The sequence below is a fragment of the Triticum dicoccoides genome, chromosome 3B (assembly GCF_002162155.2).
Source record: "Triticum dicoccoides isolate Atlit2015 ecotype Zavitan chromosome 3B, WEW_v2.0, whole genome shotgun sequence".
Classification (NCBI taxonomy): Eukaryota; Viridiplantae; Streptophyta; class Magnoliopsida; order Poales; family Poaceae; genus Triticum; species Triticum dicoccoides.
In genome coordinates this window covers 477,439,422-477,463,451 of record NC_041385.1, presented here as the reverse complement: position 1 = coordinate 477,463,451, position 24,030 = coordinate 477,439,422, and the positions used below count along the sequence as shown (strand labels likewise).

The 24,030-nt window shown below is 46.5% G+C and overlaps 2 protein-coding genes across 2 annotated transcripts; both read left to right on the top strand.

Moving 5' to 3' along the window:
- Positions 1–1,695: 1,695 nt before the first annotated feature.
- Positions 1,696–5,299, top strand: LOC119276631 (serine-aspartate repeat-containing protein I-like). Its single transcript, XM_037557759.1, has 4 exons — positions 1,696–1,990; positions 2,290–2,774; positions 2,859–2,966; positions 4,824–5,299. Exons 1-3 carry the CDS (start codon positions 1,813–1,815, stop codon positions 2,958–2,960), a joined length of 765 nt encoding a protein of 254 aa, XP_037413656.1. The 5' UTR covers positions 1,696–1,812; the 3' UTR covers positions 2,961–2,966; positions 4,824–5,299.
- A 1,175-nt stretch (positions 5,300–6,474) lies between these two features.
- On the top strand, positions 6,475–7,936 carry LOC119276630 (bidirectional sugar transporter SWEET2b-like). Its single transcript, XM_037557758.1, has 5 exons — positions 6,475–6,660; positions 6,763–6,982; positions 7,100–7,258; positions 7,349–7,468; positions 7,578–7,936. The coding sequence occupies exons 1-5, from the start codon at positions 6,572–6,574 to the stop codon at positions 7,683–7,685; spliced, it is 696 nt and encodes a 231-aa protein (XP_037413655.1). The 5' UTR covers positions 6,475–6,571; the 3' UTR covers positions 7,686–7,936.
- The last annotated feature ends 16,094 nt before the right edge of the window (positions 7,937–24,030 follow it).

The following is a 24,030-nucleotide window of genomic DNA, read 5'->3' as shown; positions in this document are numbered from 1 at the left end:
ACCCACCTCGTCGGCCACGCCCCGTCGCCTCCGTCGTCCGCGCCAAGCCTTGCCAGTCACGCCCCGTCGCCTCCGTCGTCCGCGCCTTGCTCTATTGCCAGGCGAGCCGTGCCCCTTTGCTTGCCGCGTGGGGAGGATTCCAGCGGCCAGGCTGAGGTCATGGGAGGCCATGACAATGCCGAGCTCGTCCAATTTGAACCGGTGGCGATCGATTACGACGTCTAGCGGCCTTTCCCGATGTGCGGTGATCAATTCCGGCGAGTTTAGGGCGGATTCCAGCAAACTCCGCGGCGGCGTGTTTGCTCCGACGAGGTTTGACCGGTATACGGGTCCTTATATTCGGCCCTCCAACCTCCAAAGGTAAGGATTTCGGGCGTGTATTTGCGGTGGCCCTTAAAATTTTTACAGGTTGGACTATTTTTACGGTTTCTGTTCTGGACACTTTTTTCTCCCAAAACTGTAAAACGCAATTTTTTTGCGGGTTTGACCACTTATGCGGGGTATGCTAGAGATGCTCTAACTATCCAATCATAAATTTTGACATACTAACACAAGTTCTACATTTAAAATTCTGGCTTAGAAGTCATTTATTTATGAACCCAAGGGTATTGCATGACAAGATTCATAAATTTAGAGCTCTCTATATTTTGACATAAAGCTCATAGACTGTCACCAATACTACATACTACTACCTTTGTAATTAAATATATTTTTTACATGTCAAATTAAACTACAAAAACGCCTTATATTTAGTTATGGAGGTACTACCTTTGTCTGGGTTTATTAGTCCCATCGTATTTTGGGTCAAAGTTTAATCATATATTTGACTAGTAAAATATTAATACATGTCACAAAAAATTATAGTTGAAGACAATTTCCAATGATATTTTTTTCATGTATAATTTATATATTACTAGTTAAAACCATGATCAAAGTATAACCCAAAATATGAGGGAATTAGTAAATGAGAACGGAGGTGGTAGCATCTCTTTAAGGATTTTAACCAAACCATGTTTGCTTACACCACTGCAAAATCATAGAAAACTTTCTAACTCATTTGACACAACCAATGGAGAATACAGTGCAAATAATACATATTTTGAACTGGATCAAACATATCATGTTGAAAAAACAAACATAAGATAGCTCTAAATACATAAGATTGCAATCTTTACAAACATACCTTTTTTAACTGATCGCTACAATATTCTTGAAAATTCACTAAATGAGGAAATCCTCTTTTTAACATGACAATATTACTCGCGGAGCAACTAAACAGATTTTTGGCGAACTAATGTGTTATTGGATGGTTAGGACGATAGTGGTGGTACGTTGAAGTCTTAGACTTGACACTGATGCTCTCATTTTTATGCATTTATTTCAGGCCTCTCCATGAGGTGCGTTCAGTATGAGGAGACGTTCCCATCGACTACGAAGGCGTATGTGAAGACTTTGTCAATCTTAAGATTATGTGCCGGTTTAGTCTCTTGGAGGTGCTTATAGGAATATAATGCATGTATGTGTGTTCATAGGGGTGAGTGTACGTGTCTATGTATCGTCCTTAAAACAGATTTTCTGATAAAAATATTTTGCACATGTAACTTGAGAAACAAACGATACATTTTTCCCACAGATAAAATAGATAATCCCGTTCAAATTTGTTCCATCTGCGTAAACCTAACAAAAACTGATCCCCTCCCTCCACAGCAAAACAAATCTCCTTCCCCTTCCTCTTCCTCCCCTCTCTCCTCTCTCGTCTCCTCCCGTTCCATCGCCCGCTGCCCCGCCGGCGCCGCACCCTCGAATTCCGCCATGCCGAAGGGCGCCAAAAAGCGTGCGAAGCTCAAGAAGAAGCAGCAGGGGGGCCAGCCTGCCGGGTCCAACGGCGGCGCCACCACCACCAACAACAACAACGGAAGCAATAACTCGAGCCACGGCGACGCCGCCAGCGATGGAAACCACCTACCAATCAAACTTAACATTCCTCCCGGTACGCATGGCATCTACCCCTCCCCCCCCTCCCCCTCCCCCCTCTTTAAGCCGGGGGCAGATCTGCGCCACGCCGCTTTCGGCACCAGCGGGGAGGCAGGAATCGCCTTTTGCGCTTGCGGCGAGGGTGGCATTCGTACGCCCTCCGCTGGCGGCGGCCGGCCCTCCCTCCCCCACGTTCCCACCGCCCGCTTTACGAGTTGTTCGCCTTTTCGCCTCGCTTCCTTTCGTGCCCTATAATATGATGGATGCGTGTGTGTGTTTCTGATGCCGTGTGCTTGTGTTCGGTGGTGGGCGCAGTGGATGCGAGCGAGGATTCGATGGAGAGCTCCGAGGAGATGGTGACGCCGAGGGCGGAGGCGGCCGAGGAGGAGAAGAAGGGCGCCACGTCGGAGGTGCCGGTGGAGCGCGCCGTCGAGGTCGCTGATGAGGGCGCCACGGGCGAGGCCGGGGAGGAGGTCATGGTTGACGCTTTACCGCCTGAAGCTGCTGACCGGGAACCAGAGGGTAAGGTGGATGTGAGGGCGGAGGCGCATGCCGTGGTGCAGGAACCGGAGGTGCAGGATATCGTGGTGTCCGAAGCACCTGAGGTGCTGGAACCAGAGATGAAGAGCGAGGAGGTGGTGATCCGGGACAAGGCCAAGGTGCATCCTGCGCATCAACCGGAGACGAAGGCCGAGGAGGTGGTGGTCAGGGATGCGGACACGGCTGCTGTGGTGCAGGAACCGGAGGCAAAGGGTGAGGTGTCACGGTCTCGTGAGCCAGCTGCTGCGCAGACTACAGAGGTACACAACGTTTCTGCTTGTTTATCATCCATCCCCAATATTTTGAAGCTGTGATGTTCATTAGATGGGTTACTTTTGTTGCAGGTGGTACGCGGACCGGCAGTGGCGGTGACTGCTTCAGGGCATCGGGCAAAATGGTGGAATTGCTGTGGGATTTTGGAAGTCTTTGCTGGTTCAGAGAGATAGATGGAGGTGAGTCGGTTCTGTGCTTATGATTGTGTTTTATAATGCCCTGTTCAGTGAGAGTGCCATTCGATCAGTTGTTTGTTTGAATTCTTTGCAAATTGTGAGTGAACAAAATCTTGTGTGCTGCACCTTTGAACATGAGATGCAGATTTCTATTCCCTATGCATAACTTAAACATTTGAAATCTGTAGTAAAACAATTGGATGCAGCTGGGGAACTTGAATCATTTGTTAGGTAAATGTCCGGAGAACAGCCCGTTCAGTAAATACTAACTTTAAATCAAAGGCTTTGACCTTCTAGTGCTTTTTGATAAATTGGTATGCTCCCGGTATTGACATTTATCACATTTAATACAAGCATGTCTGGAATTGTTTTTCTAGGATTAAATGTATCAGCACTTGTGATTTTATCTTCCCGTTTTAAAAGTATTCACAATGGCTGACACCATCATTGAGAGCATGGTAATAATACATGTCTGCAGCTGGGAACATATTTAAGGGGTTACGAGAAAATGATGCCTGGAAGAAAACTTTGAACAAGTTGTCTAAGATCATTTATTTTATGTGGCCCTTAATCTTTCAATTTGTTTATGACTGCTGGGTTTATTAGTACAGTTGCTCTGTATCATGTAAGTATTTCTTCAACCTTAGTACTGCCCTTTTGCTACCAAGAGTTATCTGTACAATAGAAGCACCATTTTGGGCATATTAAGCTTTCCAATATGTATGGAGGCATCATATCATGCTAGATCTCAGTCTCATACACGTAATGAGCTTTATACAAAGAACTGATTTCTTAAATCAAATGCTTAGCGCTGAGTTACTTGTAAGATATCAAGGAGCCATGTGTTGGGAGTGTCGTGTTATGGTACCTGAATAAATTTGATTGCGCTGCATTTATAAGAGGCCGGGGCCCATGTCAAATCATACGCTGTTCCTTATGTCCTAGTAGTCTTTTATTTGGCAGAGAATATCTTAGAAGTTTGATGAGCTTGACATGTGCTATATAGCTGTAGCATTTGGACACTATTACGTATGAACCGAGATCCCTGGACCCTGCGCAAGCGGGAGCTACATGCACCAGGTTGCCCTTTTTTAGAAGGGGAGCCTTGGCGCAGTGGTAAAGCTGCTGCCTTGTGACCATGAGGTCATGGGTTCAAGTCCTGGAAACAGCCTCTTACAGAAATGTAGGGAAAGACTGCGTACTATAGACCCAAAGTGGTCGGACCCTTCCCTGGACCCTGCGCAAGCGGGAGCTACATGCACCAGGTTGCCCTTTTTTACGTATGAACCGAGAACACACTACTCATTTAACTTAATTGCAAATTGCAATATACATGTACACAAAATTGTACCCTACATTTTTATATTAGTGGGTAATAGTCATGTTGTTTACATCAAAAGAATTTCCCAAATTTCATGTGTTTTGTTTTATGTGTGTTTGCCTGTGAGCTTATATGAGAAGTACTAGGAGACCTTCTTTGTACTATTTTGAAGAACCTGCTCCCTGCTACATGTGGAAATCTAGGAGGCACCTTTTCTGCGATATTTTCTGTACTCTTATTCATTTTAAGAAAAGATAACTCTGGAGCTGATAAGTAGTAACATACCACTCACTTAACTAGGATCGTTGGCTGATTTCATCTTGAGAATTCATCTGCAATCTATCCGTGATGCATTCTCTATGTTTACTGTTGTTTGTATGCACGGAAATGTGGATAATAAACTAAAAGAACTGTCAAGACTTAGATAACAGTACCTTGGTAAAAGACTATATTGATCCTTCGGTGTCTTGTGCTTGTTCTTCATTCATGCTAAGTTATATTTCGTTAGCAGCCTTAAGAAATGCCCTTGTTATGCTCAGGTACATGAATTGGAAGGAATTTGGAAAGCAAGATGGCAGAAGATGCAAAGTTGTGCAAAGCTGATGGGTATCTGTAACTAGGCTCGTTGAGTGCTCACACAGATGATGGAGTTGAAGGATTTCGAATGACATCGAGCTGATGTTTCTCTCCACCCGTATTTTCCGTGTCTTGCTGTGCAAAGTTACATTGTATTGGTTGTGGTTAAAATCCTGGGTGCAGTATTCTGAGTATTACCCCTTGTCTAGCATGTTCTAGGTTCTGCTGTCCTTGTAGCATATGAGTTAAAAAGTGGGTCAACAGTAAAAATTTTGGTCTGTGTTTTCTGTACTTATTTGTCGGGAGGTATCGTCTATTACGTCCCTTTTAATGGCCCTGTTACAATTTGAGATGTTATTTATCGTGGTCTTAAATAGTTCCTCACATCATATCAGAATGTTCAATACAGAAACAAAAATAAAGATCCTGATATGGGTTACACTCTTTTCTGTTCATCTTCCATCAGATGATTGCACATGCTGGGACCTCATTAATTACTCGTGAACTTGTTGTCTGACAGACATTCATATATTTGGCCCAAATATTGTTATGAACTATGAAGTTTGTAAAGATGCTGGCTCTGCCTTGTCGACTTGTATACCTTCCTTGCCTTTTCCATTTGTTCCAATACTTGAGCTCCGTTGCTTGCTTTACGTGATCTTTACTCGCAATTTCAAGGAAAAAGGCTCACCTGGGATGCGATGTCGCTTATTCTGGCAAACTGACGTGGTGATCTTGTTGAGGTCAACTTCCTATTAGATCTTTGAATTGAAGGTTAGTGGGAAGACCAAAAAAGAAGAAAAAAAATGGCAAGTTTTACCCCGATTTTGCGAAGCAGTGTCTGAAAGATGGCGTGTAGCCACTTATATTTGGCTCAACTGATGACTTATCTCCACAAGTTTTGAGCATAGAATTGCCAAACCACTGCATTTCTCCTTGCTGAATTCCATCTGGTCATTCTAAGCAGTGACATGGCGAGGCGTGTCAGCCTCAAACGCGCCTTTTGTCATCCGCTCCGCTTCTCAGAGGTGTTGTCGGCCGTCCAATCTTCTGGTTGCCTAGGGCCGGAGACCGTTCGGTCAAATGACGGCCAAGCAAGCCGGTGGCCATCCAACCTTTTCGGCCACAAGTTCAAAGAGTGACTTGGCCGATTTGTGTTCATGGCGATGATCCGCGATCCGACCTATCAACTACCTGGACGCCATTACCTCAAAAAAGAAAAAAGAAAAAAGAAACTACCTGGACACCAGGAAAGATTCTTCAGATCCAACCGCAGAAAACGATAGTCTGTAGATAGCTGGTAAATTTTATTTTTTTTCGTAAAGCCAGCAGTGATCTTGCCAGTGCGTCAGTAATGAGCTAGTTGACAAAAAACACATTCATGCCACTGCGGACCACGTCCATGCGATACACGACAGTGAAAGGGAGCCCCCGTATCAGCAGAGGCAAGACAAGTTGCTGGTTAACTGATATGAGTGGAGACGCATGCTCGCAGTCTCCCGTTCCATAGACGCGAAAAAATATATGAAGAGGCGCGTTCCCAGGGCTAGGTTGCCGATGATTCAACCATACAATCGAACTTGTGGCTGTGGGGTTTTGGCTCGTGCCGTGCCGCCCGCTACAAAAGCCACGGCCGGGGTTACAGTGCTGAGGAGGCAGACGTGGAAATAGCCAAGATACAATACAAGGAGGCTCCTTCAATCTTTCATTCATGGACTCCCTCTCCCTGTACGAGATCTCCTGCTTCGCCGCTGGGTTTGCCGGCAACCTCTTCGCCTTTGCTCTCTTCCTCTCCCCAGTGTAAGCATGTTATAAATGGATGTTGCTGGTTTCGTTGGTTTGATCATCGTGGAGAGAGGTTTCTGACGACGGGTTTGTGTTTCGTGTTGTTTGCCTTTTCAGGCCGACCTTCAAGAGGATCCTCAAGGCCAAGTCCACGGAGCAGTTCGACGGGCTCCCCTACTTGCTCTCCCTGCTCAACTGCTTCATCTGCCTCTGGTATGGGCTCCCCTGGGTCTCCGACGGCCGGCTGCTCGTCGCCACCGTCAACGGCACCGGCGCCGCGTTCCAGCTCGCCTACATTTCTCTCTTCTTCATCTACGCCGACAGCAGAAAGACCAGGGTAATTTCCTTCCCGTCCTCAACCCGTTCCACTTTCATCTCGGAAACAGTCCAACGGGGAACAACAACTGCAATACTTCTTCCTGTACTGAATTCTGTTACCCGTTTTCCTCCACAGCTGAGGATGGTAGGGCTCCTGGTTCTCCTGGTCTGCGCGTTCGCCCTCGTCGCGCACGCGAGCATCGCCTTCTTCGACCAGCCAACTCGGCAGCAGTTCGTCGGCGCCGTGAGCATGGCGTCGCTCATCTCCATGTTTGCTTCCCCACTAGCCGTCATGGTACGCCGCCCGATCAATCTGGGCTCCTCATCAAAATTTCTCCTACCTAGACATCTGTTCTCACACATGTCTCCATCGTTGCTTCTTCAGGGCGTGGTGATCAGGACGGAGTGCGTGGAGTTCATGCCCTTCTACCTCTCGCTCTCTACGCTGCTCATGAGCGCCTCTTTCGCGGTATACGGACTGCTGCTGCGTGATCTCTTCATCTACGTAAGCACCCTATCCGATTTCAAATTGCATTTTTTTACTTGAATCGATGTATCTGTCGGATCGGAATGCCTGTGCTGACGATTGGACTTCTTGCCGTCTGAATTTTCAGCTGCCCAACGGGCTTGGAGTTGTCCTGGGAGCAACGCAGTTGGCACTCTACGCTTACTACAGCAGGAAATGGAGATGCAAGGATTCATCTGCGCCGTTGCTTGCCTGATCAAACCTCAAGTGATCAATTCTCAGTTTTAGCTTGGCTAGAAAGGGCGGGTGTGGGGTTCTGTAGGAGAGAATTGTATGCCCCGGCCCTGTTTTCCCCAGTTGATGCTGAATCAGTTTGTACAGATTTGCTGGCCTACGCCTCTGTTTATATGTTACTCAAGTATCATTCTTTTCCTGAAGAATGCAGAGGGGGATATTTTGTTTGATTCCCCCTTTCTTATGAAATGTTTCTCCACACAAATATTTCAATTCTGGGCATTCTTACTTAAAATATCTAGCAAAAGTTCACTTTTCAAATATTTGTACATTTTATACCACCACACCATATTTTTATGGCATTTGTATTTTATATTACGTAGGTAGCCAAGAAAAACGACCATTTAGCATGAGTGGTGGCTATCTCAAAAACAATGAGTCAAGAAAAACATAAGAACAAAATACACAAACACATTTTTTTAGTTTCTGTGATGTAAAATTACAAACCTAAAAACACAACGTATTATGTACATATTGATATTATTTTACTTTGTTGTCTTGCAATTTTTATGCCAACTTTTGGTTTCTGAAACTCAAACATGAACGTAAGTTACGTAACCACTTGTCCTCCAGTGGCGGAGCTTCGGCCGATATGTTGGAGGGCAATGGGCGGACATGTATCGCATGCTGCGTTACATATCAAGCGGTCGCCTACAGACCTCCTCGTCGCTAGCATGGTGGGGTGGACCGGCCCATTAGCGCACACCTGGGATCGCTCGCTCCCAGTATATATGTATGGTGTTCCATAAAAAAAAGCATACGTACTGTCTGTGTGGTTTTTTATTTTCTTGTTTTTCCCACTACATACGATTTTAAAAATTAGTGAATTAAAACAATTCACGGATTAAAGTCATCTTCAATGTTTTTGGAAAAAAACTTTAATAAGGTTTAAGAATTGAATGTGAATTCAAAACAAGGTTACAAATTTGAAAATATTCATGAATTTTAATAAAGTTTACAAGTTAAAGAAAAGTTCTCGAATTTATTTTTTTACGAATTTGGAAAATATTCACGAATTAAAAACTGTTCATGAATTAAAAACAATTCATGACTTTGAGAAAATTTTCACGAATTTGTAAAATATATTCGTAAATACAAAAAATGTTAACAAATTTGAAAAATGTTAATGAATCCGGGAAAAAATATTCGTGAATTCCAGAAATGTTGGTGGATCTGTTTTTTTATAGAATTCAAAAAATGCTCACGAATTTGGAAAATTTGAAAAAAAATAATATTTCAAAAAATCAACGGCGGCATCACCACCGCGCCGCCCTGAGCCCAGCCCGCCTCCGCTACCATGCCGTCTGCCCCACCGCCCTCCGCGCAGCACACCAGCGATAGGAACACGGCGTGACCTCTCTCTCTCTCTCTCTCTCTCTCTCTCAGCTCGCCATCGTCGTCTTGTGAAGGAAAATGGGTGTGTGTGTGTGTGTGTGTGTGTGTGTGTGTGTGTGTGTGTGTGTGTGTGTGTGTGTGTTGGGGAGGGGAGGGGGAGAGAACGGTTGGGAAGGGAATATAAGGGTGCGGGGCGGGATGACTCAGCGCGTTCGCGCTGACGGAGCAGACATCGAACGAAAGGGAACTAGTGACGTGGTTTTTTTTTTATCAAATAAGGTCTTTGTCGGTGTCAAAACCGGCAGATCTCGGATAGGGGGTCCCAAACTGTGCGTCTAAGGCTAATGGTAACAGGAGGCGGGGGACACAATGTTTACCCAGGTTCGGGCCTCTCTATGTAGGTAATACCCTACTTCTTGCTTGATTGATCTTGATGAATATGAGTATTACGAGAGTTGATCTACCACGAGATCCGCCGGTTTTGACACCAACATTGGTCTTTCATTGAGAGTTTCACTGCATCATCACCTGAAGGCTTGATGGCTCCATCAATCATCTAAAACAACAAAGTCCAGGGAGAGATCTTCCTCCCTGGACAGATCTTCGTATTTGGCGGCTTCACACTGCAGGCCAACTCACTTGGCCATCTAGAGCAGATCGATAGCTACGCCCCTGGCCGTCAAGTCAGATTCGGGAGCCTGAATTTCATGGCCGACATCCGCGGAGACTTGATCTTCGACGGGTTCGAGCCCGTGATGGCTGCCCCTGGCCACCACGGTGAACATGACCTAGATTTGTCATCCGGTCATACACAGGAGAAAGCGCCTGTGACCGCCCTGGCCCTAGAGCCGGAATGGACTGCATCGTCCGAGGACGGGAGGCTTAACCCCACCATGGAAGCCGCAGACTCAGCGGCGCTCGAGCCGCGCACATACCAACATCGAGTTGGGCTTGTATCACCGGAACCCCGGACTCGTCTCCGGCCATGGGTTCCGGGCCGCGCGCATCCGCGTCCATCAAACCTGTTTGGGCGCCGATCTTGCAGTTCAGCTCCGCGGACATCTTCCAGCACTCGCCTTTTGGCGACATACTAAACTCATTGAAGTCCCTCTCCTTGTCGGGGGACTCTCGACCGAACTATGTCCAGCTCGAGTGGGAAGCGGACGACGAAGAACTTCGTTCCCCACCCACCACCCACTTCATTGCCACTGTCGAGGACTTAACCGACACGCTCGATTACGGCTCCGAAGACATCGATGGTATGGACGACGATGCCGGAGAAGAGCAGGCACAAAAACCACCACCTTTAGGGCAGTGGACAGCTACATCATCATACAATATATACATGGTGGACACACCAAAGGAGAATGAGGCTGACGGCGATAACAACATACCTGTCGATGAACCTCCTAAACACCAGCGTCCCAAGCGCCGACCTCGATCCGACAAAAGGAAAAACAACAACATTGTCACGGACGATGATGGTAATCTGAACCAAGCTGAGGACCCCGCAGACCCAACATTGGAGCAGGGCGTGCGAGAGGACGGCGAACACAGTCCGGAGATGTTATCCGACCACAGCGACGCCGAAGATAGCAATTACCAACCTGTCTCTGAAGAGGAGATCAGCCTGGGCGACGATGAGTTCGTCATCCCAAAAGAACCATTTGAACAAGAACGTCTCCACCAAAGGCTTATCGCCACAACAAGGAGCCTGAAGGAGCAGAAGCAGCGGCTTAAAGCCGCACATGATACGCTCAATGACAGATGGAAAGAAGTGCTAGACGCTGAGGAAAAATACGGCGGTAATCGCCAAACAAAGAGCTATCCTAAACATAAGCTGCTGCCCGAATTCGACGACGAGGCTATCGCGCCTATACCGCCGAAAAACAATACGGTCGACTGGCCAGACCGACCACCTCGCGGTCGCGACATAGCCATACACAAGCCCGCACCTCCTCCCTGCAAAGGAAGGAAGGCTGCGGCCCAGGACCAAAAACACGATCTATGTGAGGACCTGGACAAAAAAGCTGGCAAAACCAGGTCCATCTATGGATCCAGGGAACGTGCTCCTACACGGGATCACTATTATCAAACAAAACATGCCGGCCATTTACCAGCTTGGAACCAATACCGAACATTACGACCGTCGGACCCAATCCACGACACAGCCAGATACAGGGGTGCCGCACAACCCCTGTGCTTCACTGATGAGGTGCTGGAACACGATTTTCCAGAAGGGTTCAAACCTGTAAACATCTAGGAATATGATGGTACGACGGACCCCGCGGTTTGGATAGAAGACTTTATTCTTCACATCCACATGGCTCGCAGAGATGATCTCCATGCCATTAAATATTTACCCCTCAAGCTAAAAGGACCAGCTCGGCATTGGCTGAAAAGCCTCCCCGAAAACTCCATCGGAAGCTGGGAAGAACTTGAGGATGCTTTCCAGGCCAATTTCCTAGGGACCTATGTCCGGCCTCCGGATGCAGATGATCTAAGTCACATAATCCAACAACCCGGAGAATTAGCCCGTAAGCTTTGGAACAGGTTTCTCACTAAGAAGAACCAAATTGTCGACTGTTCGGACGCCGAAGCCTTAGCGGCCTTCAAACACAGTGTCCGCGACGAATGGCTGGCCAGATACCTCAACCAAGAAAAGCCAAGGACAATGGCCGCCTTAACTGCACTCATGACCCGCTTTTGCACGGGCGAAGATAGCTGGTTAGCCCGTAGTAGCACCAGCGACCCCGTCACATCCGAAGTCAGGGACGTTAATGGAAGACACAACAAAAATAAACGTCGGAATAATAAAGAAAGCCCAGACAATACAACGGTAAACGCCGGATTCTGGGGCTCCAGACCCGATCAACGGAAGAAGCCATGTAAAGGCAACAAAGACAGTCCATCCAACCTGGATAAAATTCTAGACAGGCCCTGCCAGATTCATGGCACTCCCGACAAACCAGCCAATCATACCAACAGAGAATGTTGGGTCTTCAAGCAGGCCGGCAAACTCAATGCCAAAAACAAAGGGAAGGTACCTCAGAGCGAAGACAAGGATGAACCTCGCCAGCCAAACACGGGGGGACAGAAGAAATTTCCACCGGAGATCAAAACAATGAACATGATCTATGTCACTCATATCCCAAAGTGGGAGCGCAAGCGTGCACTCCGAGAGGTCTACGCCTTTGAGCCCATCACCCCCAAGTTCAACCCATGGGCGGCCTGTCCGATCACCTTTGATCGCAGGGATCATTCGACTAGTATCCGTCATGGGGGTTCGGCTGCCCTAGTGCTCGACCCCATAATCGACGGATACCACCTCACTCGAGTCCTCATGGACGGCGGCAGCAGTCTCAATCTGATATATCAGGACACTGTCCGTAAGATGGGGATAGACCCGTCAAGAATCAAGCCAAGTAGCACTACCTTTAAAGGAGTCATACCGGGCGTGGAAGCCCGCTGCACGGGCTCTATAAGATTGGATGTTGTATTCGGCTCGCCGAACAACTTTTGAAGCGAAGGACTAATCTTTGACATCGCTCCGTTCTGAAGCGGCTATCACGCACTACTCGGAAGAACGACCTTCACCCGTTTTAATGCAGTCCCGCATTATGCTTATCTAAAACTCAAAATGCTTGGACCTCGTGGCGTCATTACGGTCAGTGGAAATATGGAGCGCTCTCTTCACACAGAGGAATACACGGCGGCTCTAGCAATCAAAGCACAAAACAGCCTATTCAAGCCGAACAGCTCATCGATCGTTAAGACCGCAGACACAGCTAAGCATGTCCGGCGCACACCTCAGTGTGGCAGCTCAGATAAACCTGAGCTCGGTTAGCATCTACGCCCCCATCGACCGCCCCATTAGGAGATATACTCAAAATTCCTTGGTGGCTTCGGGGGCACTCTACACACAAAGGGCCATAGTCCGGCTTGACCCTATTCGGACCCTGGAAGTTATCCTTCACGGTTCATTAAAACGAACCAGCTTTACTCACGGCCACACCAGATTCTTTTACCTGGCCCTTTTTTTTTCTCTTTTTCCTTTTTTTATAGAAGGCCATCATACTATACCCTTCAAGGACACTTCACAATGGAGACAAAGGCGCAGACGTGCAGCAGGGCCCCGCATTAAGGTTTCTTTTTTAGATTAAGACCCTGTGTAAACCTTTTTTTATCTCTTGTTGTTTTATACTTCCCTGGCATGTAAAATGTCCAAGAAAGATACCAGCATCATCTGTAAACATACGCCTCGCCGTACTAAAGTGGATGTTATAGAAGCAGCCCAGTTCGTACTGTGTTTTGAGATTTATGCTCTCACCACCCGTGCTCCTCCCCCACATCGGATTGCCACATGTGCTTTGATACCATGGGTCTATCACGAGGGGCTGTATTCAGCCTGGTGTATATTGTAAAGTCCGAACACCTATAGGGAGCGTTCGACGTCGCGAGTTTGGCCTTATATGCATCAACTCCGAATCATGTCTTTGGTCAATAGTTGGGTTGCCCGGCTCCTGTGCTTACTACCTTACATTCCGCTATATCGACTAGGGTAGTAAAGGGAGAACTACTGCGATTGTGTCCCAGCTAGCCCGAATGAGCACCTCAGTAGAGAAAGCCGAAAACTGACTGTCATGATGTGGCGAGAGCTGGTCAACCACTCGACGACTCATCGGAATCTTCGCGATTCCCTCCGTATTAAACGAAGGACCGTTACTCTGGTAACATATGTAAATGCACCGTATTCGGATAACCGCGGACATACCATGGGCTATATAGTAGCCCCACCGTCAAACTCCTCTGGCTAAGTGAAAGTGTTAAAGCTCTATAGTCCGAGCCTAGTTCACCGCACTAAGACCTCCTTAACGGACCAAGACGTTGGGTCAAGTGTGATCAAGTGCTTTTCCAAACACCCCGACGTTATGCGCGAGGGGGTTGAAGCCGACGACTGCAAACTTTCAGATTATATATATATATATATATATATATATATATATATATATATATATATATATATATATATATATATATAAGACGACCGCACAGGAGGCACTAAAACATAGCCTTAAATATATCATAATATTGTTATTACAATTTTGATACACCTCACTCGAACATTATATTCTTCGAGTACTGGCCCTCTATCAAGCGGGCACCCTCTAGGACATCTTCAAAGTAATGTTCTAACATGCTAAGGTCCTTGCCCTCGGGTGGACTCTGCGCCGCAATATCGGTGGCCGTCATCTTCGCCCAGTATATCTTGACACGGGCAAGGGACATCCGTGCACCTTCTATGCATGTTGACCGCTTCACAGCGTCGATACACGTCACCGCATTAACAAGATGCCGCACCAAACCAAAATAACTATCAGGAATGGGTTTAGTTGGCCACAGCCGGGCTATGGCGTCCTTCATGGCAGTGCCGGACATCTGGTGGAGCTCGGACCATTGGGCCATCTGTTCGTTCAATAGTGGACGCTTTGGCGTGTCAAATTGCGACCAAAACAGCTTTTCTGTTGCATGTCCTTCTTGCGTGTGGAAAAACTGATTTGCATCGGCAGCACTCTTCGGCAGGTCCATAAAGGGGTCCGGAGAACTCCACGTTGATTCAGCGGCGCATACTTCGGATCGCCAAACTTAGTTTGCAATAAAAAGGGCTTACCAGCCACGATCTCCCCAGCTTGTCGGATCTCCTCCCGAGCTGCTCTAGACTCAGACCGGGCTTCCTTCACCTCTTGTAAGGCCTTGTCCAGATCGGCCGCTTTGGCTTTGTTATCTTTCTCAAGATCTTGGCATCGGCTAGTGGCATTCTTCAACTCAAGTGCCATGGTAGATATCCTCTCCTCGCACTGACGCCGAGCGGTCTGCTCTACTTTCAATTCAGCAGCGGCAGCCGCATTACTCATCCTGGTTTGCTCCTTGGCGGGCAAGTTCCGCCCGAAGGGTCTCAACTGCGACGACACTATCTGCAGATATGCATATACAAATTTTCAGTATCACGCTCATTTCACAATACTAGCATGTACTGAGTGCCCCAGAGACATACCTTGCACCTCGTCGAGCCGCCTGTTCATAAGCATGATGTCATCATCCGCCACATCAACTTTCTGCTTCAAATGTGCTACCTCGATAGCTTGGGCAGTCCCCATGGATGTAACAACCTGTGTTTCAATTAGTCACATCATTCCCTGGGCATATATTTTTGATCCTCTGATTGCATCCCTTGGGATGTCAACCAGAGTCTCAGGGGATACTATCTATACACAGGTGCAATTTGCACTTACAATATAACTGAAATTACACTACGCACCTTGAAGCCTCTTAGTAGGCTAGAAAAGGCTTCATTCAATCCGCTTTTCGTGGACCGAACTCTTTCCAACACCATACCCATCAAGGTACGATGTTCCTCTAAGAAGGAGACATGTTGCAAAATGTCCATCAATGCATCCGGCGTCCCTTGGACATTTGATAGTCCGGGACTTTTGTTGTTCCTTGTAGGGGCCGCACACCTCGGACCCTGGGCGGCCGAAGTATTACCTTCGGTCCCGGTCCTCACCGTCCCTTGCGCCACTTGCAGATCAGGAAGGATCCTCCGGGATGACACCTTGGCGTCGTCTACCTTATCAGGCAGGGAGATCTGTGGAGGCGTCTCACTCTCCATCATCTCCGGAAGTAGATCCCCGGAAGAGGAGGACTGTTGAGGAGGGTTGCGTGCCGGACTGCAAACATGAGTTTAAAATATTACCCTTATAGCCAGGAAAGAATGGGACATGTTTAAAACACCCGGATTCACTTACGACGCGGTTGAGGGCCTATCTTTATGGGGTGACCGTGTGTCAACATCACCCCCTGACTAGGATACCTTCCCCCGCTTAGAAGCTTCTCTTTCCGAGTCATTGGAGGCGGCCCTTTTCTTCCCATGGGGAGAAGGGATGTCAGTTCGTCCTTCCCCTCCACGTTTGGAAGCGGGAGTTCTAATCTCCCTCGACAAATTGCCTGGTGAGCCTCTGGAGTGGAAGCTGCCTTGGGCCTCTTCATTCTCCTCTTTATCTTCCCCCGCCGGCACTTGACATGGCACCAGAGCCAACATCCTTGTTAATAACGGATCGGTAGTATCCTCGGGAAGTGGAGCCGAACACCTGATTCTCTCCACCTTCTTTAGCCAGCCCAGGCCGGATAGAGTTTTATCAGTATGTTGTCATGAATAATTTGACTAAATCGTGTTCGGGGGTTGAGTACTTACCGGAGTATCCAGATGGTTGCAGTCAAGACCGATGTCTTATGTAGTATCCGACCACTGTTTTTGTGCGCCGAAGAACAATTTCCACATCTCTCTGAGCATCATTCCAGAGAGGTGCTGAAGAGTCCATGGACCTTCTGGTTAAATTCCCACATGCGGAGAGGGCGTCGCTGACAGGGTAGGATCCGACGGACTAACATTACTTAGATTACATCGGTGAGGCCGGTGTCCTTCTCAATGAGGCTCCGGATGTGGCTTTGCAGTGTACGCACTTCATCTATAGATCCCCAGTCCAGCCCCTTGTTAATCCATGATGCGAGCCATGGCGGAGGGCTGGACCGAAACGCAGGAGCAGCTGCCCGCTTTGTACCACGAGGTTCGGCGATGTAAAACCACTCCCGTTGCCATAAGTCAGAAGATTCTGCGAAAGGAGCCCTTTGGCCAAGTGGAGTTGATAAGCTTGCTTATTGAAGAGCCTCCGCACTCCGCTTGTTTCCCGTCGATTACCTTCGGTTTCACGTTAAAGGTCTTAAGCCATAAGCCAAAGTGTGGGGAAATACGGAGGAAGGCCTCACATGTGGTGATGAACGCTGAGATGTGGAGGAAGGAGTCCGGGGCTAGATTGTGGAAATCTAGCCAGTAATAAAACATGACCCCGCGAACGAAGGATGGAGAGCAAACCCAAGCCCTCGAAGGAAGTGAGAGATAAACACGACCCTCTCATTGGGTCTGGGAGTAGGAATAACCTGCCCTTGAGCAGGAAGCCTGTGGTAGATTTCCGCAGTCAAGTATCTTGCCTGCTTGAGCTTTGAGATGTCTTCTTCTGTGACAGAAGAGGCCATCCACCGGCCCTGAAGGCCGGGTCCGGACATGGCTGGAAGCTCGAAGCAACTGGATTGACCCTTGGGTGTTGGAACTTGAGGTGGGGGGTGAAGGAAAAAACTAGCATGGAAGAAAAAAGGACATGCCTTAACCCCTTTATAAAGGCGACGAATATCAAGCGTCCCCTCCGTGTCCTTGAAACATGCCTATTCTTGAGGAATTATGCCAATGGAATGGTTGGGTTACCCATGCCCGTGTTGATTGAAATCCCGTAATAAGGGGACACGATCTCTGCTTTGACAAGACGTGCCAATAAAAACCGCCCCCCGAAATGTGGGGCAGCAGGCTAGAAAACGATTCAAAATAATGGCCGGGTAATGACATCATGTCGTACTACCAAAATTGTCAGCGAATTGGACTCGTACAGTGGTTTGTAGAACTTGTTTTGCAGAGCCGGACACGATTCTTGTGTTCGAGATCTACTTTGAAGTATTCGGAGAAGTAACCCGCCTTGCAATGCCGAAGACAATCTGCGCACCGGACTCATCGTCATTGAAGCCTGGTTCAGGGGCTACTGAGGGAGTCCTGGACTAAGGGTTCCTCGGACAGCCGAACTATATACTTTGGCCGGACTGTTGGACTATGAAGATACAAGATAGAAGACTTTGTCCCGTGTCCGGATGGGACTCTCCTTTGCGTGGAAGGCAAGCTTGGCGATTCGGATATGTAGGTTCCTTTCTCTGTAACCAACTTTGTACAACCCTAGCTCCTCCCGGTGTCTATATAAACCGGAGGGTTTAGACTTCTAGGATTTAAGCCACAACAATCATATCCTCATAGGCTAGACTTCTAGGGTTTAGCCATTACGATCTCGTGGTAGATCAACTCTTGTAATACTCATATTCATCAAGATCAATCAAGCAAGAAGTAGGGTGTTACCTCCATAGAGAGGGCCCGAACCTGGGTAAACATTGTGTCCCCCGCCTCCTATTACCATTAGCCTTAGACGCACAATCCGTGACCCCCTACCTGAGATCCGCTGGTTTTGACACCGACAGGCTTCCCCCTTCCAATTTTCATTACTAAAAACCAACTCGCAGGTCCACAGAATTCAACCCTAAAAACTAACATGATTCATAACACCGCTGCACAAATCCGCATAGGCCATCCACACCCAAAATCCCACACGCATACAAGTCTGCCAACCAACATCATCAGGGACATAACAAAGTTCAAGAGGGCACTAGAAAAAACTAACAGCTAAGACAACTACTAAAGACGCAGCAGCAACACAAAGGCACACATCTTCAGCAGCCTGCAGAATCCTTTCTTCAGCCCTCCAGTCTTGCAACATTGATTCTCCAGCCCTGCTTCGATGTGTAAACTTCATTTGCTACCCGCTCTAGCAGTCTTGCTCCCAGCTCCGGCACCCTTTTTAGCGGCTCCTTTTCTGCAAGATAGACCAATCAACCAACCAATGAGCCATTAGTTTGATTATATATAAAGGATAATTTATCCTTTTGTTTTCAAAAATAATCCCATTTCTACTTTTCCAAATAGCCCATAACAAAGCAGAAACCCCCACAATTACTAACTTTTTATCATCCCTGCCAAACTTGTTCAACCAATTCCCAAAGCAATCCTTTACACTCAAGGGGGTGGTTTTGAGCCCTCAAACACATCTGATCAACCCCCACATCAAGGATGCCACAAAGCATTCAAAGAACAGATGATCAACTGATTCATCTTTTCCACAGAACACACATCTTTCCCCTCATTTCCACCCTTTTTAGCAAATTGTCTCTTGTCCTATTAGCTAGCCACAAAAAAACTTTTATTTTCCCACGCACTTTGGTCTTCCACAAAAGTTTTTGTGGGAATTCAGACCAAGAGTGATAATTTTCCTGTACAATGACCCCACCGTAAATTTATGATCCGCGGTAAGGGTCCAGGTGACTTTGTCCTTTCCACCTCCCATAGATACTTCCTCACATCTACTTTTAAGACTATTCCATAACTCCAGGACTTCTCCATGTAAAGTTCTTCTGAATTTAAAACCTTGCCATCCTTTTTGTATGGCCTCATCTACAGTTATATTGTGGTCAAAGCATATATCATATATTCTAGAGTAAGCTTCTTTTAAAGGTTTATCATCTACCCAAGTAGGGAACGTATCCTGTGAAAATGAACTGGTGGTGAAAATCTAAAAAGTTTGCCCGTGGGGCGTTGGATCCAAAATCAACGCTTCTAGTGAGAGGTGGGAGGGTTCAGAAGATAACTAATAACACTTTCACACATAACCCCTACACGTACGAACCAAGACTCAAGTCCTCCATGCCTAGACTTCTGGTCGTCACGCCAAACACATAATGGAGACCCATCCATGCAAAGCGCCGCCATCGACCCTCCTCCTAGACTCCCATGTATGTGTGACGACGCAGCGCTCATCACCGCCCGTACCTAGCGGCAGCGACATCCCTTCTATGAGTATGGATCCAGCAACTTTCGATAAAGCACCAAATCAATCTCCTTGTACCCTTGCAGAGGTACGTGGTACATGTCCTTGATTAATTCTGTTAGTCCTTGGAGCAAACGTGATCAAGTGATGTTTTACCCGCTGTTGTTGAACTACAGATGGAACCTAGGCTCGGTTGTGAATTTTCATTGCAAACCAATGGTGCCAATAATAGACAACCAGAAATCAATCTCCCTCCAGTCATCTAGGATAGCTTCAGCACACCCAAGAAAGGAGCTAGCAGCGGGCCTTTTTGTGTGAGCACCTATTTTATCCTCAATTTTTGTAATATTCCTCTAACCAATATTAATTTCTGATGTACTCCGTCCTATAATTTTAGGGTTCATCGTGTACACCGGAATGTGATGAAAATCTAAAGCCGGCTGTAGGCATGACATTCGAGAACATGGAAGCCGTCGAAGAGTTCTACAAGGCTTATGCACACAACGTTGGCTTTTCAGTTCGAATCGGTCAGAAGAGGACTATAGATAATTTGGTGGTCTGGAGACGATTTTTGTGTGCCAAAGCAGTTTCAGATCCAAGGCAGAGGAAGACAAGAAGGTTGTGACCGGAAATATGCCAAATAAGCAGAAGAAGACAAAGATTACTAGATGTGGTTGCGAAGCTATGATAACTGTCAAGCTTATGCAGGGTGGCATATACTCAATAGTATATTTTCATGAAGAACACACACATGAATTTGTCACACCTAGCAAATAGCATTTAATCAAGTCAAATAGACAAGTTAGTCAGAGGGCCAAGACCACTCTGTTCACATGCCATGCAGCTAGCATTGGCACATCTGGTGCCTTCCGATTGCTTCGTATTGGCGAGGGCGGATTTGAGTTTGTGGGTTGCACAAAAAGAGACTTGCAGAATTATCATCGTAATTTGAGAAGTTCAATCAAGGATTCAGATGCTCAGATGTTCATTGATAATCTCAAGAAAGGGAAGCAAATCAACCCAGTGTTTTATTTTAATTACATTCTTGATGACAAAAATCGTCTAACTCATGTGTTCTGGGTAGATGCTACTTGTAGAAAGAACTATGCTATAGCAGGAGACGTGGTGTCTTTTGACTCTACATGTAGCACCAACCAGTATAATATGATATTTTGCCCTTTCACAGGGCTAAACCACCATAGGGGGTCTGTGTTCTATGGTGCTGCCTTGATTGTCAATGAGAAGATACCATCATACAAATGGGTGTTCCAAACGTTCTTGAAAGCAATGGATGGAGTAGCACCCAGACTTATAGTAACTGATGAAGATGCTAGCATGAAGGCCGCCATCGAAGAGGTTTTGCCGACAACCATCCATAGGTTATGCATGTGGCACATAATGAAAAAGCTTCCAGAAAAGGTCGGTCCTTCTTTGAGAGAAGATGAAGATTTCTATAAGGTTGTGAATGTGTGTGTATGGGGCTCTGAAAATCCAACTGAATTTGAGGCAAATTGGTCTTCTATGATTTCTAAATTTGCTTTAGAGAACAATGAGTGGTTTTCTCATAGATATGAAATCCATGAGTCATGGATACCGGCGTACTTCAGGGGTGTATTCATGGCTGAGATTTTGAGAACCACTTCACGATCAGAGAGTGCTAACTCATTTTTCAACCATTTTATTGGTTACAAGCATGCTTTGGTGGAGTTTTGGATTAGGATTGGTACAGCCATAGAAGAGCAACGTCAGAATGAACTTAAGGCTGACCATGAATGTTTTGATTCGATGCCTGAATTGGTAACATCATGGGTCATTGAGAAGCATGCAAGTCTATACTTCACCCATGAAGTCTTCCGAGCTTTTCAAAAGGAGGTACTTGCAGCTAGAGATCATTTCTTGATTGAAAGCATCTCACAGGATGGTGATGTCAAAACCATGGTTATAGGTGGTAATTATGGCAAGGCTAGAGAAGTACAATTCAACACATCATCCACGAGTGCTCACTGCTCCTGCATATTGTTTGAGACACGTGGAATTCCATGTCGACATATCATCTTGGTTTTGAGAGGTGCCAAGCTCAATGAGCTCCCTATCCATTTTATTTTGGATAGGTGGAAAAAATAGTTAACAGGAAGGCTTTATATGATAGCAGTGGCAACTTGCTTGAGGAGAACGCGAGCAGTTCTTTAGACTTAGCAAAGCGCAAAATGGTTTCTGAGATACACGACACATTGGACGACACGATCAGGTTGGTTGAAGATTCTCCTGAAGAATTGGAAGCATTGAGAAATGTTCTCCATGACTTCAAAAGAGATTTGTCTCAAAGAGTTGATGTCAATCATCCTAACAGGCAAGAAGAATTTGAGGCACATATTGGTTGTAGTATGCCTACTCAAATTGACATTCATCCACCAACTGACGTTCGTACGAAGGGGAGATGCAAAAGAATTAGGGGTCACTCAGATAAGGGGCACAACAAAATAAGGATGTTGGGAGCCAGAAGAAGAAGCCCCGCATGTGCGGGAAGTGTAAGGAGGTCGGTTTCCATGACAAACGCATGTGTCCCAGCTAAATATGTCAACATGCGGTTTCTTTTGCTTGGTTCTGCACAACCTGATGATTTTCTTTTCATGGAATACAAGATGGAATTTAGAGCTTCAGCTATCTTTGAAATAATATATTTAGAGTTTCAGCGTTGTCTTCTAGGAGCTTCAGTCTTGTCTTTAAAAATAGCTTTTTATTTTCTCAAATTGAAATCTAGTAAGATGTACTGGTTCTGTACCATGAATTATGTGTTCTTCTTCCTCTTTTTGTTGATCAAGTGACTGCAGAAGTACTCCAGAAAGAAGTAATAATTTGTTGCTCCAGTTCTATTTGGTATTTATGCATCATGTTAGAATTAAAATTTCCATCATTCTGTCCCAATATTAACTAGGTAAGGTCGGCCAGTTCCCAGTTTTTGCAGCATAGCTAGTTTCCTGGTATTATCATCACAGATTCACAATCACAAACCATTTACTATGGAAACAAAGTTGATATGAGGAAAGGGCACTGGTCATTGTTGTGGATATCTTCCCAAATAAAATTCCTTACATTTCTCAATATAATTTCGAAAAATGCGCATTGTATAACATCAATCGTTCCAATGAAAATCTAAAGTCTAACTGAAAATACATGCTACCTGATGTATTCCTGTATGCCACCTACACAACAGACTGGAACAGGCAAGCGACAAATGTGTCAAGGCTAAAAGGCAATGGAAAATCTAATGATCAAACATGGTTTGGAGCAATCACTGTGGTAGTCGCCTACAACCTTTAAAGCTCTGTTTTTGTCATTCTGGCATTGGTGATTGCAAGGTTTAACTTGTTTGTAACACCTGAACTTTCCCCAAGGCCTTCTTCCCATCATCAACAACAAGCTTCGTTCGGATGTTCCAGCACCATGTTGGACTATGTAACTTCAAATCATCGGGCTGATGGAAACAACTATAAGACCTGCAGAAAATTATGAATGCATTAGCATCAAGGTGAGTGTTAAGAGGACAAAAGAACCAACAGAAGCACAGTAAATCACATTGCACAGAACTGCTTTCCGATGGGGCGATGGTTATATTGATAAAGGAAATCATCCACATTTTTAGTAAATTTAGACTCAAGATAACGAAAATTTCACAATTGTGCCAAGTACAAAGCCAACTGTACCAAGCACAAATGCGCACAACATTGGGCAGAGTTGCTACGGCTGCACATACGGGATGCATCTTCTCTGCATCAGGCCCCCGGTTGGGCATCAGCGTCCACCTCCTCAAAGGGAGCATCAGGCAGCGTTATGGCTGGTTGCGCGAGATGAAGACGGACTCGCCTCCACATCCGGCACCGGATCGGGGCATCAAGCATCCTCGTCCAATGTCACCACCTCAAAAGGAAGTGGCAGAGCACTACTGCGGCAGCCCGTAAGGTGGAAAGGAATACTTTGTTGGGGAACCTTGCAGAAAATAAAAAATTTCCTACGTTCACCAAGATCAATCTATGAGTTCATCCAGCAACGAGAGAGAGGAGTGCATCTACATACCCTTGTAGATCGCGAGTGGAAGCGTTCAAGAGAACGGGGTTGAGGTAGTCGTACACGTCGTGATCCAATCACCGGAGATCCTAGCGCCGAACGGACGACACCTCCGCGTTCAACACACGTACGGTTAGCGTGATGTCTCCTCCTTCTTGATCCATCAAGGGGGAAGGAGAGGTTGATGAAGATCCAGCAGCACGACGGCGTGGTGGTGGATGCAGCAGGGATTCCAGCAAGGCTTCGCCAAGCGCTACTGGAGGAGGAAGAGGTGTCACGGGAGGGAGAGGGAGGCGCCAAGGCTTAGGGTGCGGCTGCCCTCCCTCCCCTCCACTATATATAGGGGCTAGGGGGGGCGCATGCCCCCCTTGGAGATCC

Bases quoted from the DNA above. Each gene is read 5' to 3' on its own strand.
- LOC119276631 (XM_037557759.1), top strand. From the start codon at position 1,813: ATGCCGAAGGGCGCCAAAAAGCGTGCGAAGCTCAAGAAGAAGCAGCAG. The intron at 1,991-2,289 runs GTACGCATGGCA...TGGTGGGCGCAG, and splicing joins CAAACTTAACATTCCTCCCG to TGGATGCGAGCGAGGATTCG. The intron at 2,775-2,858 runs GTACACAACGTT...CTTTTGTTGCAG, and splicing joins CTGCTGCGCAGACTACAGAG to GTGGTACGCGGACCGGCAGT.
- LOC119276630 (XM_037557758.1), top strand. From the start codon at position 6,572: ATGGACTCCCTCTCCCTGTACGAGATCTCCTGCTTCGCCGCTGGGTTT. The intron at 6,983-7,099 runs GTAATTTCCTTC...TTTCCTCCACAG, and splicing joins CCGACAGCAGAAAGACCAGG to CTGAGGATGGTAGGGCTCCT. The intron at 7,469-7,577 runs GTAAGCACCCTA...CTGAATTTTCAG, and splicing joins TGCGTGATCTCTTCATCTAC to CTGCCCAACGGGCTTGGAGT.